The 14,561-nt window shown below is 52.8% G+C and overlaps 1 protein-coding gene across 1 annotated transcript in view; it reads left to right on the top strand.

Annotated features, from left to right (window-relative positions):
• Positions 1–14,561, top strand: part of TMEM132D (transmembrane protein 132D) — a 282,917-nt gene that overhangs the window by 93,817 nt on the left and 174,539 nt on the right. Inside the window, exon 3 of the mRNA XM_030887438.2 lies at positions 8,726–8,872. Coding sequence (XP_030743298.1) covers positions 8,726–8,872 — 147 coding nt within the window. The remainder of the gene's footprint in view (positions 1–8,725; positions 8,873–14,561) is intronic.

Below are 14,561 nucleotides of genomic sequence, written 5' to 3'. Positions count from 1 at the left end.
ACACACACACACACACACACACACACACACACACACACACTTTAAATAAGTCTTATTGTTATATCCTAGGGAACACATGCCCTGATATTTTCCTTTTTATTTACCCCATTTCTTTTCAGCTCATCATTTTAAATTTCTGTTTGTTTTGTATTTTTTAAAGCATGCATGTCATTAGTGCATATATGCAAATATCCAAGGGTAGCAGTTATAAAAAATCAGCAATGGCTAAGCACTCGTCTTCAATTGAAAGGTGAGTGGTTGATCCCACTGGCAACTCTGTGAGCGAAAACACCTGACAGTCTGCTCCTGTAGAATGTACAGTCTTGGAAGCTCCATGGGGAACGTCTCTGTGGGATGGAGTCAATTGGACAGCAGTGGATAGTAAAAATGTATGAACTATGTCTCCAGTTATGTATGTCTTCCGATCTCAAGTTGATCTATGTCTCTAGGTGAGATATATCTTCCTATCTCAAGTCTGGTTTCCCAGGTCCCCTGCCTTTTTGGCCAAGTATGACCACAAGATTAGGCTCGTCTGGTGGAATGTGAGTGGAATTTCCTTAAGACGAATTCCTGGACTTGGCCTATTGCCTGTCCCCCTTCCCACTGGCGGCAATGGAGGTGAAGAGAGTGGCACGGGAGCCACCTGGGTTGAAATTAGTAGAGTCAACACTAGCCTTGATCCCTGCATGACTAAGTGGAGTCGAACCACACGTGTACCTGGAACACCAACCATAGATTGTAACAGGAGAGAGACATTAATTTCCTTGTTCCTGAAGTCATCAAGTAGCCATGGGTCTCCTTGTCACACAGCTTAGTTGCTCTCACTGGACAACTGCAGATGATGGGTTGAGCCTCAGCTGGGCTAACTGAAGGACAACAGCTGGAGGGAAAGGACCTGTCCTACTTCATAGGCCCAAGTGAGAAGCCAACGGGTCAAGTTCAGGGAGGAAAGGCAACACTAACTCCAGGGAGCAGGACCAAGGAGCAGCAGATGGTTTGAATTTTCTCCATTTCCTGTGCCATTTCATTGAACATTGAATCCCAAGAGGGAGTGGGAGAGCTTGGACTGGCTTGGGCCACGTGTCCACCTCTTGTCCGGGGTGGTGGGGAGACGCCCTAGCTAGACAATCCCATCCTGACATCATGGAATGGACCAGGGATGAGTCTAGTAAGCTTTGTGAGGGCACTGTGATGCGGGATGCAAAACAGCAAGTGTCGACCACACCCCTGAGCCCAGATGATGAGCCTATTAATTTTATCACTGGATATTTTAATTGCATGACTGCATACAGGGTGTCAAGGGTAAGTCAGAATCTTACGCTACTGATTCACAGAGAACATCCTGGTACGTGTCTCTGTGATCCGTGAAGGCCGCAGAGGATGTCTCCCAGTGACAGTCCTTCAGTGTCTTACTCTTCTTCGAGGACCAAAGAACAGCTCCCCTCAAAACGGGCTTCCCAGGGGAGCTCCTGGGTCAGCTCAGTTCAAGGAAAGAGGTCAGCTCCAAAGGTCCTAGAAACAAACCACTTGATGGGATTCTGAAGGGTCACCTTGATAGACTTCCTCAAAGGGCAAAGGACGATTGTAAGGGCTTAGGCTAGAAGTTTGGGGAACATTGACGAGTGCATCCGTGAGAAAAAGGCCAGAAAAGTGGCGCCAATCCATTGCTCCATCCCAGCCAGGGGCACAAAGGCTGCCCCGTGGGAATGTCATCGGAAAACTCTACACCACTCACCCTAGAGCCCAACCTTGTCCTCTCGGACTTCTTCTTTTTGTTTCCCGAGCTCAATGAGGCATTGGAAAGTAGCATGACCCCGTCTCTTGATGAAGCCCATGCCGGCCTTTGGGGGTGGGGTCAATCAAAGCGGGCAGGATTCTTCGGGTTAAGGAGATGGCAGCCCCACCTTCAGAGGCACGCAGACCCAGATGGAAGGTGTGTCAGCTTGCCACAGCACCACAGTTTGATATGTGTGTTTCATACAGCTTTCTGTGATGCCGTGGCCATGCTTTGTGATCTGCCCTCATATTTCCTGTAACTCCGCTGCACTGCATCAGCGCCCTATCCCCACAGACCAAGCAGATTTTGTTTGTGCGAACCGCAGTGCGCACGCTCACCATGGGGGGCAGGGATGGCTCCCCCCACCCCGGTCACCATGGTGAGTGTATTGTTGAGAATAAATACATAGCATGGCGAAGTGTCTTCTGAAATCAAGTGCTCGGCTTACCTCCGCATAATGAAGCTGTCAGTGGAGCCTGTATTTATTGAAGCACAAGTAGGTTACAAAACTTCCCTTAATGAATGTAAGTACCTCAGTTGTCATAAACAAAGGGAGGAGAATTAGCTCTGGGTGCAGATGCTGTGAGGCGGATGGCCCGTGTTCCAGGAGCGACCTTAATAGCTCCTCTTTAAAGGATGACACTCAGAGAGCACTGAGATCAACGTCTGAGACGTGTCAGCCCCGCACAGACCAGCTCGGCCAGCCTCGAGCAGCCTCCTTCCCTGTGCCATTTAGGCGACACCGACCCATGGTGACTTGGTGTGTAGGGGAAAATGAAGGTGTCCATTGAGTGTCCGCTGTAGATCTCCTCCAGGTCTCTCCTTCCAGGGACCTCCTCCGGGTGGGTTTGAATAATGGACTTTTCAGTCCACCACCCACCGTGACCACTGACTCCTCCCAGAGACTCCCCCTAAGAACCAATCGCCCACTTTTCTTAAAGACATTCATACTGGATACCTGAGGGGGCTGGGAACAAAGTTGGTGAATAAATAATCCCCTATCTTTTCATTGCCCCTTTCCATGAACTTGGAAGCCCGTCATAGACACACTACACAAGGGTATCCTGTTAGGAAACAGCCCTTCTACCTTGCAGGTCACGCGGAAGAGGCCTGCTCATGGGAAGACCTGTCCAGGAGAGACCCTTCTGCTGCCCCCCACCACAGTCCAGAGGTTCCCTGAGCACTCAGGATGTGAATCAGAGCTTCATGTACTATGATCGCAGTGGCAGCCACTGTTCTGGGGTGACTCACGAGTTAACTAAGCAGCAGAGTTGTTTCCTAGAAATTTTAAAATGACTCCTTAGAGAAGTGTGCTCTGAATCCCAAATAACCTACTTATGAATAAAATTTAAGAAAAATAAAAACCCGTGATCTGCCAGAAAAGGCCTGTACAGTGATAATCTAGCACATGATGAAAAGATTGTCAGGCCCAGTTTGATGACCTATTTATTTAAAGCAAATTAGATTCAATAAAATTCCAGTGCACAGTAATTGGGACTGTCTTTAGAATTCATCCCAATATAATAGCAGCTGTCCACAGTGAATTGAACTTTTTCCACCACCACATCTTGCTTGCCTACAATTTAATTGTTTCTGCAAGGCAGACATCATAGCTGATCCACCTGAGTATTTTAGCATTGCATCCAGAAGGTCAGATGGGGGTCTATGCATGAATGTCCAATTTACAGGTGAATGACTGTGCTCAACATTTTTGTACAATGGCCACTTAACACTCAAGCCTACTTGTCTTTTGGTGGGGGTGGGAGGGCTTTCCCCATAGGGACCGTATCCATAGTGATCACCTTTCTCCTCTTAAATGCCCGGAGTCACTTCTGACCCAAAACGACCCCAAGCACAGCCGAATGAATCCACCTGTCGGGGCCTGATGCATCCTCAGGACGGTGGTTCTGTGTGAGCCCGTTGCTGCAGCCCCTGTGTGGATCGACCTTGCTGAGCGTCTTCCTCACCCTCCACTTTGCCAAGGACGACATCTTCTAGGGACTGGTCCTCATTCTTTTAGCCGTCACGGGACTGTCATTATTCTCCGGCAACACCGTATTTCAAGAGCATCAGATGTTGTGTTGTCTTCCTGTGTCAATCAGGGTAGACCAGAGAAGCAAACTCCAGGGAGACTCACATGTGCGTGAGAGAGAGCGTTTTATCAGAGAGCAATTGTTACCTTCTACACGTCCCATCACATGCCCACTGCACCTCTTGCCTCAATGCCTCTCCATTGGCTGCAGAAGAGAAAACAGGAAACAGGTGCCCCTCTCAGTTTGTGCATCATTGCTTTTGCAACGTTGGCACTCTTTACAGCCCACCATGTTTCATTCTGTTTCCCGTTAAAAGTTTCCTAGGCAAAAAGAAGGGTGCACAAGGAGACCTGTCCTGAAGGTTTTTCTCTCCTCTCCACCACTGGCCTGTCTCCTGGATCGGTAACAGAAAAACCAATAGGCCTATCACCCACCCTTTCCATCAGGGAAGGAGACGAAGGAGGCGGGAATGTGGGTAGAAATAAATGCAGCTGGCGGTGGCGGGAAGGTCTTGTACATGCTTTTTGTTTTAACTGTGAGTTGAGTGGAAATCAACAGAGCAAATCAATTTTCCATCCAGCACTTCATCCACACACAGTCTGCTTCGTGATGTGCATCGAAACCCCCACCGTGCGGCAGGACTCTTCCCATTTCCTCCCTGTAGTCCCTGCCTTCATCCCTCCTCTTGTCCCCACCCTTCCTGTATTCTGAGGTTTCTCTTTGGGCCAATGTTGCTCTCTGAGTTCATTGTCGTAAGAAGCAGGCACCCCCCGTGGGTGTTATCATCCCCTTTACAGCCCCAGCTCTCATTGGCGAAAACATGAGGGGGGGCATAGGGCCCCCCCCACCCCCCCGCTCAGTGGCCCCCCCGCTCAGTTTCAGGTCTGAACGGTATTGATGCAGTGATTACGGTCTCAATAGTTCCACCAGTCTCTGACCAGCAAACTTGGTCTCCCTCTAGACTCTGGGATTTGTTCCACAGGTCTTTCCTCCTGTCCCATCCTAGACGTCCCCATGCAACCCCCTGAGAGCAGTTGGCAGTGGTAGCTGGGCACGCTCTAGTTCTGGTCTCAGGTGGATATTCAAGGGGTCTGTTAATCCTTTGGGTTCATTGTTTGCCTGCGTCTTGATTTCCTTTAAATGCTTTTTCTCTGATTAAGGGAAACAAATAGTTATATCTCAGAGGGCTGATTTGAAGCCTCCACTCACAACTTGAGTTAGTCTGGGTAGACTAGAGAAATAAAATTCATAAGCACTCATATTTTATAAGAGAGAGTTTCATAGAAAGGGTAAGTGTACATGAAGAAAGCATTCCAACCCAGTGCTGTCCTTAAGTCCAGTGTTAGCCCATATGTCCGACACCAATCCACAAAGTCCTCCTCCATCTCACAAAACACACGCAATGACGCCGACTACAGGAGGAAAGCTGGATCAGTGAATATGTAAGCATCTCAGTGCTGGCAGAGGTCTCCATACGGGTGCTCCAGCACCCAGGAATGCATCGAGGTAGGTCCATGTGTCTTCTCCTTGGAGGTGACTCACAGGAAGTGAGCCTTGCCAGTTGAAGCAGGGAACTAGCTAAGGCAGCCACACACTGGTCCTACCATCAGAGAACAAGAGACCAGACAGACGAGGCCCTGAGCCATTTATCTCTCTGCCCTTCAATTAATCCCACATGTGTTCATCAGGTTGGTACAAAAAACCTTAACTATCACACTACTCAACAAAATAGGATGTGGGACGTTGTCTTTGTTGACTCGTTAGGAAGGACATTTAACCTTGGGAAATTTGCTTTTCTCTAATGTCTGAGTTTAGGTTAGATAACGCAATTTGCTCCTATGAGTGTTAAACAGCAGGGAATGAATGTGAATTCAGATTCAGGGGCTTCAGCACCAGAAAACCCCATGTGAGCTCACAAGAGTATTTGGAACTGTGGTCAGGAGCCCCTGCCCCTCCAATCCTGCTCATGAGCTGAGGATCTGGGCGTCACTCCACCTCTCCAAGGCCCGCATTCTCCGTCAGCTCCATGGACATTGAAATGTGATGGACCTGAGGGGGCCCGGTGAGAAGGTCATGAGAAAAACCAGGCGTGCACTCAGTAGAGGGCCTGCGTTCTGAGAAATACGCAATGCCCGTTAGCAGTGGCGGTGCTGAAACTGGTGGTTACTGAGATAGTTAAAGTTTGTTGTGCCAACGTGGCTGATAAACACATGTGGGGTTAACTGAAGGGCGGAGAGATAAATGGCTCAGTGATCCTTGCCTTTCTAGTTCTTGGGCTTTTTGCTTTGTGATGATCAGACCAGGGTGCAGCTGCCTTAGCCAGTTCCCTGCTTCAGCTGACAAGGCTCACTTCCTGCAAGACATCCCCACGGAGAAGCCGCATGGACCTACCACAATGCAGCCCTGAGTGCTGGAGCACCCATGTGGAGACCCCTGCCAGCGCTGAGATGCTTACACACTCACTGACTCGGCTTTCCTCCTGCAGTCGGCATCATTGTGTCTTTTTTTCCCTCCCAGTTCAAGAACTCTTTATTTTCAAAAGCTACATATGAAATGCAAAATGAATATAACCAGAATATAGCAAAATCCAGTACATACCGTCAGCTCTTTTTGTGTGTGTGTCTTTTGTGAGATGGAGGAGGACTGTGGATTGGTGTCGGATATATGGGCTAATGTTGGACTTGTGGGCGTGGGCAGCACTGGGTTGGGATGTTTTCTTGATGTGCGTTTAACCTTTATATAAAATTCTCTTATACATGAGTTTCTATGGATTTGTTTCTCTAATGTACCCAGACTAACACAGTTATGTAGATGGTGATACTGATGATGATGTGGTCCAGAGAGCAGAAATGTGGCAGCCAGGTAGACCAGTTGCTATGGTGGCGACAAACTCGTAGTGACTCTATGTACCAGAGGCAGACCCGTGGAGCTCATCTCTTTAAGGGGAGACACACCCTTACCTAAACCTACACTCCGTACCCATATGCGATGTCCTCTGGTGGGGAGGGCCAGGCGCATTGCTCCATAAACAACCAGACTCACAGTCATCAAGTTGATTACGATTCACAGTGACCGTGGAGGACAGGGTACCACTGAACTTGCGGGTTCCTGAGACTGTAACTCTTTCAGGACATAGAAAGTCTTCTCTTTCTCCCATGGAGCAGCTAGTGGTTTCAAACTTCCGACTTCTAAGTTCACAGCCCAACATGTAACCACTGTGCCATTCCCCACCCCAAATGGATCGCATGTCAACCAAGATTTAATCTACAAAGACCAACCATCCATCCAATTGCTTTCAGGATGATCCTAATTCTTGTTGACCCCACTTGCCTGAGAGTAGAACTGGCCTCCACAGGGTTGTAAGTGGCTGGTTTTTTGGAAGTCGATTGCTCGTCCATTCCTCCAGGTGCCCCGTGGGTGGATTCAAACCATCAGCCTTCCCATGAATAGCCTGGCTTGCTAACCAGGGACTCGAGATGTCTGACAGGCTAGCTCCATCCTCAGCATCAGCATGTCCAATTCACCAGCCCAAGAGACCCTCAGCTGCCATGTATTGAGCATGGAACATGCCGGGGAGATGAGGTACAGTCATGCCAATGGCACTGTGGAAGACATAGGGCTCAGCCACCAGCGGGAGGTGGCGTGAACTCTCCCAGAGGGCCTGAGGAAGACAGACCTGGAGATTTGACTCTCTAGGACACCCGTGGGGTCACCATGAGTCACAGTGGACTCCGGTGGTCACCGACAACAAGACCAAGGAGCCATCAGCCCAAGCACGTGGAGACCTACCCTGTTACCTTTTACTCTCACAGGTTTAAGTTGGCTTCTCTGTAGTTTCTAGAGTGAGAGGTTTTCAGGGATTTCACTTTTTCATGCTAAAGCCACAAACGGACTGCCATCACGTCAACGCCGACTCATAGTGACCCTATAAGACAGGGTAGAACTGCCCCTGTGGGTTTCTAAGATGATCTGTCAATGAGAGTAGAAAGCCCCATCTTTCTCCCAAGGAGCACCAGGTGGTTTCGAACTGCTTACCTTGTGGTCTCAGCCCAACCTGTCACCATGAAGCCACTAGGTGGCTTCAAGCCACAGACCAGCAGACTGAAACAGCAGCCCTATTGCCGTCTGGTGGATTCCAACACAGCGACCTGCAGGACACAGTACACCTGCCCCAAAGGGTTTCCAAATCTGTGGTCTTTACAGGGGATGAACCCTGGAGGTGCCGTGGGTTTGGCTGCTAACAGAAAGGGCAGCAGTTTGAACCCCCCAGCAGCTCCTCGGGAGAAAGATGAGGCTCTCTGCTTCCTTACAGATTTACAGCTTTGGGAGTCCTGTGGGGCATTTCTGGTCTGTCCTATGAGGTCACCTTGTGTGGGAACCAACTCAAGAGTAGAGGAGCATCCATGGGCAAAGACAGCCTCATCTGTCTCCCGTGGGGAGGCTGTTGGGTTTGAACCTCCAGACCTTTCTTTGTGGAGTCTAATGCGTACCCTGCAGAACCACAAAGGTTTCTTAGAAACTAGCCCAGCAAGCCCGTGCTTCTCTGTGTAACCAGGAACAGGGCACCCAGGCGGCAGGGGTGTGTGCAGGCCACGCCACATGGCCCGACTCAGAATCCGGGTGTACGTGGCCGCTGTTCCTCTGCTTCGCTGAAGCCTTGGGAAGGGGCGCGTGCAGCTCATGAGTGGGCGGTCAGTGTCCGACCGGAGCCCCCTCGGCAGCAGTCAGAACACCTGGAGCACATGCTTGGGGCAGGTGGGATGGGAGCCGATTGCACATGTGTGGTGACATTCCAGTCAATTTGAACGTAAGCCTGCAGTGGCCCACCAGCCCCAGGCATACAGCCCCTGTAGCCCACCGCCTTCCCCAGGACCGCCCGAGCGGGGCGTCTCAGACATGCCGTCCTCTCCCACAGGGCCAAGGTGAAGAAGGGCCTGAGCATCATCGGGGTACGGGCCAGCAACCCCTCGGTCTGGGACATCAGGGCGAGCTCGGACCACACTGGGAGGCACTCCCCGGCTGTCATCCTGTGCAGAAAGACGTCGACCACCCCGGAAGACAGGTGAGTGCTCCGGGCGGCGGAGGCAGGTGCCCTCAGGTGGCCTCCTGCTTCTCAGCTTGCCCTGTGTCTGCATTGACGAGCGGCCTACATGCTCAGCGGCTCTGGGCACGATGGGCGGCCTGGGTGTTACTCAGCCCGGTCCCCAGTGAGTGACCTTCTCAAACCCATGCTGTCCCACTCTGTACAGTTGTGTGCTGAAATCTCCCGTGCGGTGCGGCTGGAGCCCTGTGCCCGCCTGTGGTTAGGGCCTGCAGTGGGGGTTCAGTGAATTCCAGGGGCCGAGGACACTACAGGGAGGAATGCGGAGCGTCAGGCCGCCAGCCTGCTGGGGGTACAGGGGGCCTGGGGTGAAGAGGTGTTGTATCCCTGTGGCCCTCCACGTGAGACCGCATGGACTACCTGGTATGGCCACACGTCTGAGCCAACTTCAGGTTGCTTCTCCTCCGTGTGGTCCCCGGGCTACCAGGATGAGTTGAGAACCAGCCCCAGGCAGGCCTCGAGTTGTGTCTGCAGTGTAGAAGTGAAACACGCCACACATCTGTGTGTGGAAGACATGTTTGTTGTCTGACTCGCTGCGATCTGGACCGTGTGAGCCCAGCCTATGGTGGTGCCGCTGGCTGGGCTGATGGATACGAAGCATCTGGAGCCAGTTCTGAGGTTGGACTGCTAGTGGCGGGTTGGCGGTTCAAACCCCCCAGCCACTTCCTGGGAGGACAGTGAGGCAGTCCGCTCCCATAGAGGATCACAGCCGCAGAAACCCCATGGGGCACTCTGACCCCATCCTGCAGGGCGCCTGTGACTCAGAACCGATTTGAGGGACCCTGGGGACACAGGTGATGGTGACTCTGGGTACTGTGACGAGAGCTTGGGAGTTTCACACCAGCTACAGAGCTGGTGGCCAGGGGAGCGAGGCCACCTCTCGGGCTTCTGTCCTCAGGGCGGTGAGTGGTGGTCACTCTGCAGCCATCACGGGACCAAGGAGTCTCAGAGCATGCACACGACACAGGTGTGTGTGTGGCTGATGGCGGGGACTGTGACGTGAGCAGACTGAACCAGGACCCATCCGTCGTGGCTGTGGTTGGCTTCAGTGGTGTGAGCTCGGCTGCCTGGTGACCTGGGCACCCTGTGGGGGCCCTCTGCCCAGCCCTGCGCCCTCTGCCTGGTCCCTGTGGTTATTGGAGGTCATGGTGGCAGTTGAGGTGACGGTCACCTGGAGTGGGCTCCCCCCATGCCGCCGACCTTCTCCACCAGGCGCCATGCCCGTCCCTGGTGACTAGCCTTTGCTGACCACCTGCCCGAAGCCAGCGAGGCAGCATCTCCCCTTCCAGGCTCATCAAGGACATTCTGTGTGTAGAGTCCTTCTGAGTCTGATCCCGATCCCTTGTCTGCTGGCCGCCTGTGGTCAGACAGACAGGGTGGGCTCTGCCTGCCCAGCGGCTAGGGCCCTGATGGCATCTTTGTGAAGTGATTCTTCCTGATCCTGTCACTCCTGGGCTTATCACAGACATGGAGAGGAAAGTGGGGAAGCCCCCCTGGGCGGCCTGTCTCCTGGAGGATGCCCCCTGCTTCTTACAGGTCCTGTCATGTGGGGACTTCCAGAAGCTTGGCTGTGCGTGCCCTGTGGGGGTGGAGAGACTGGGGACCTCCTGAGGGTGCCCTGTGGGGGTGGAGAGACTGGGAACCACCTGAGGGGATGCAGATGGGCCAGAAGCACACGTTGGAGGCCTGACTCTCAGCCCTCGCTCCCCCATGTCAGTGTCTGCTCTGAGGGGACAGACATCCCTGGGGGGAACCAGCCATGCTATAGAACCCCATGTTGTGATGGGCCTCTGCAGCAGCCCCCGTCACACCTCACGTTGCCCTCCATATCCTGCTTGGAGCTGTATGATGGGGACAGCCAGGCACACACACAGACACATGTGGGTGTATTTGTATAGCTCATGTGTGCATGCGTGTAGTTCACATGTGCGTAGCATCTGTGATATAGTTAAAGGTTATTGTGCCAACCTGGCCGATAAACACATGTGGGGTTAATTGAAGGGCAGGGAGATAAATGGCTCGGGGAGCTTCGCCTTTCAAATTGTCGGGTCTCTTGCTTGTGATGGCCGGACCAGGCTGCAGCTGCCTTAGCCGGTTCCCTGCTTCGACTGGCAAGGCTCAATTCCTGCAAGACATCCCCAAGGAGAAGCTGCATGAACCTACCCTGATGCAGCCCTGGGTGCTGGAGCAGCTGTGTGGAGACCCCTGCCAGTGCTGAGATGCTTACACGTTCACTGATTTGGCTTTCCTCCTGCAGTCGGCATCATAGTGCGTGTTTTGTGAGATGGAGGAGGAATTTGTGGATTGGTATCCGGCATATGGGTTAATGGGTTAATGTTGGACTTGTGGGCTTGGGCAGCATCCCAACTTGGGGTTGGGATGTTTTCTTGATGTGCACTTACGCTTTATATAAAACTCTCTCATACATGAGTTTCTGTGGATTTGTTTCTCTAATGCACCCAGACTAACGCAATCTGTGTACCTGTAAGTGTGTACGGAGGAGGCCTGTGAGTACGTGTGTACAGCACATGCGTGTGCCTGTGATGTTGGAGTGTGAGCACCTGGGCAAGCACACCCTGTAGAGGGCATCTGTTTGTTCTGCATGCACCTGGGCGGTTCCGTGGGGATGCTTTTGGCTCTGTCGGACTCTGGGGACGGGGAGGGCTCTATAGTAGGATCCCCATGGGAACCAGGTCCAGCGGGTTCACGGCTCTGCCCCAGCCCTCCTGGAAGCCGTGCCTCCCTGGCACACAAGGGCTTTGCCACAGACAGTCGAGGACAGATTCTAGTACCACGCCAGCCTCTGCCACCACGTGAGTCACAGTGTAATCCATCTATACACCCATGGCCTGCTCTCTGACAGGGGGCTTCAGACATAGGTGTATTAGCATGTAAATCAATGGACAGACATATGGACTGCTTTCCAAGCATGCATGGAGTGTGTGTGTGTGTGTGTGTGTGTCCTACTCGGAAATATCGGTGGCTTTATGAGTAGATGTGCAGCCTCAAGCACCTCCTCTCGGGCCACCAGCGTTGGACCCAGCTTGACGGCCATGGGATGGGGTTTGGCGCACCGCTGCACGCTCTCTGCACTGAATAAAACACGGGGAAATATGGTGCGTGGCTGAAAGTGGTCTCTCGATAGGACCTTTGTGTTAGGTGTGCTCACCGTAGGTCTGGCTTGCGGTGTCAGCCGCTGAACAGGGGACCCCACGGTGCACAAAGCAGACCAGACCAGACCTCTGGGGCATTCCACGCTGTGGCCTTTCTCCCTGGGGGCCTCTCAGGGGTCTGAGCCTCGCAGGTTTGCAGCTTCACCTTTTACACCACCCCGGGACTCCGTTGGGGAACTGAAGGAAGACAGCCCTCCCTCCTTTATTAGTGGACTGAGGTGCAACCAACTTAAATGTCTCCCTCCAGTGCGTCTGCAGTGTGTATGTCCCCCAGCGAGCCTCTGTACAACACAACTAATCACCGCCCGGTCCTGCGCTGTCCTCACAATCCTTCTCACCTGGGTGCCCATTGTTGTGGTTACTGCGTCCATCTGTCCTGTCCAGGGTCTTCATCTTTTCCCCGGTTCCTCCAGTCACCAGGCGCGGTGTCCTTTTCCGGGAGCTGGTCTCTGGGGCTAGCGTCTCCAAAGTCCGTGAGGCAAAGTCTCACCTTCCTCGCTTCTGAGGGGCACCCTGGCTGTCCTCTCCCAGGACAGATCTGTCTGTTCCGTCTGTCTGGCAGTCTGTGAGGCTCTCCGTATTCTTCGCCAACACCACAATTCAAAGGCAGCGCCTCGGGTCTTCCTCATTCAGTGTCTACCTTCGGGGACACTGTGGCTTGGGTCAGACGCACCTCGGTCCTCAAAGTGACCTCCTGGCTCTTAAGCCTTTGTACCAGGTAGAGCGTGGTTTGATGGGTTAGCTTGGTAAATCTCCCCGCTCTGGATTTGTTGTTGTTGATTTCCACCTGGCTCTAGACACTCAGACGCTCCTCGTTCGGATGCAGCGGAGGCCATGTCTCCATCCACTGGAGAGTCACCGACTGGCAGATTTTGGGCGTGGGTAGGAAGTGGTGCTGATGAGGGTGAGTGGCTGCAGCAACTGTAGTTTGATGGACTGAGTAGCCACTTGCGTGTTAGAGAGAAGTGGACCTGGGGGGACCCACGCTCTTCACAAAGGAAGTGTGGCCTGCAGCAAACCTTATCAGTGTTAACACGTGAACGTTAGCATAGTCCTCGGATCTGTGTGGACGGAGCCACAAGGGCAGACCGCTGATGAGGCTCCACCCCTCACGGTCCACCGTGAGAACTCAGACGGTGGCTGCGAGCATTTTGTCAACCTGAAGAGGGATCTCACAGGAGGCCAAGCACTGCCCTCACCTTGTGGTCTCTGCCCAGGACCCAGAGATGGCCCCAGTGGGCACTCCCAGGACGTCAGGGACACAGAGGGCGCAGAGGAGTGTGACTGGGGGTTTGGGATTGCATTAAGGAGCTTATGTCAAGGGCTCAAGCGGCCTTACAGACGCTGCCTCCTTCTGCTGGGGGTGGGGGTGGACAGGGGAGAGTCACTGATGGACATGTCACTAGGAGACACACATGTCCTTCCCCGCAAAAGAGCATCAGCAAAAAGAAGACCCTCGACAAGATGGATGGCCACAGCGGCCACAGCCACATGCTTATTGTGGGTGTGGCTCCCTCTGTCGCACGTGGGGTGGATGGGAGCTAGGGCCGACCGGATGGCATCTAACACTGACAGCACAGCACGTGCACCCTGTTTCCCACATAGTATCTTCCACTTGAACACTTAGGCGGTTGGAACATCGCTGCCCTAGATAAAGGATGAAACACTTGCTGTCCGGTGGAGGCGGCCTCATGGTTCCCACGAGCCTCAGAGAGGAGCTCTGCCTGTGGTTTCCAGTGGCCGGTCTCAGAAACACACACTCGGTACTTTCTCCTGAGGTGCCCCAGGCTGGACTCATGCCCCCAGCCGTCGGGTCAGCAACGGGGGGTGGCAACTTTTTGCAGTCTTGAGGACGTCTCAATGTTACAGAGAGAGAGAATCGATGATTCAAAAATAAACGGCTGCAATTAGAACCAGTGATGTGAGCTGTAGCATCAGGCTGTCAGGAAACGCATATGGAACAACGGCCACTTGAATTAGGGTCTGGAGGCCACAGATAAGAGGAAAGTGCAGTTCTCTCTCATGGGACGGACACCCCCGAGGTAGGCTGTCCGGGGCTAGAGTGTTTCTTCAGCACTCCCCTCTAGCCCTGGCCCCCACCCTCATGGACTAAGGGGGCTGCTGAGTGCCAGTCGTCGTGACAGCACCTCTGTGTTAGATAGGGTTCTCTAGAGAAACAAAGCCAGATCGCTAATAATTTTATATATATTATACCTATAGATAGAGCTCTAACATAAGAAATAAACAGTTAATTAAATTATAAAGCAGTACAAATGGCTCAGTGCAACTCACTCCCGTGAGAACAGTTGTTAGACACTGGCAGTCCTTCAAGTCTTGAGGGCCGCCAGGTAGTCCTCTGTAGAGCAATTCAGGCTATCTGGGCACAGGCAGCAAACAGCAAGGCAGGTCACCAACAGTCAGCCAGATGACAGGGTCCGACAGTCCCCAGCTCAAGAGATGTAAATTCCAAGGGCATG

The sequence above is a fragment of the Echinops telfairi genome, unplaced genomic scaffold, assembly GCF_000313985.2.
Source record: "Echinops telfairi isolate 266 unplaced genomic scaffold, ASM31398v2 ScPeMD7_7412;HRSCAF=8450, whole genome shotgun sequence".
In the NCBI taxonomy this organism is placed as follows: Eukaryota; Metazoa; Chordata; class Mammalia; order Afrosoricida; family Tenrecidae; genus Echinops; species Echinops telfairi.
Note: the sequence above shows the minus strand (reverse complement) of the source record. Positions and strands in the feature narration are given on the sequence as shown.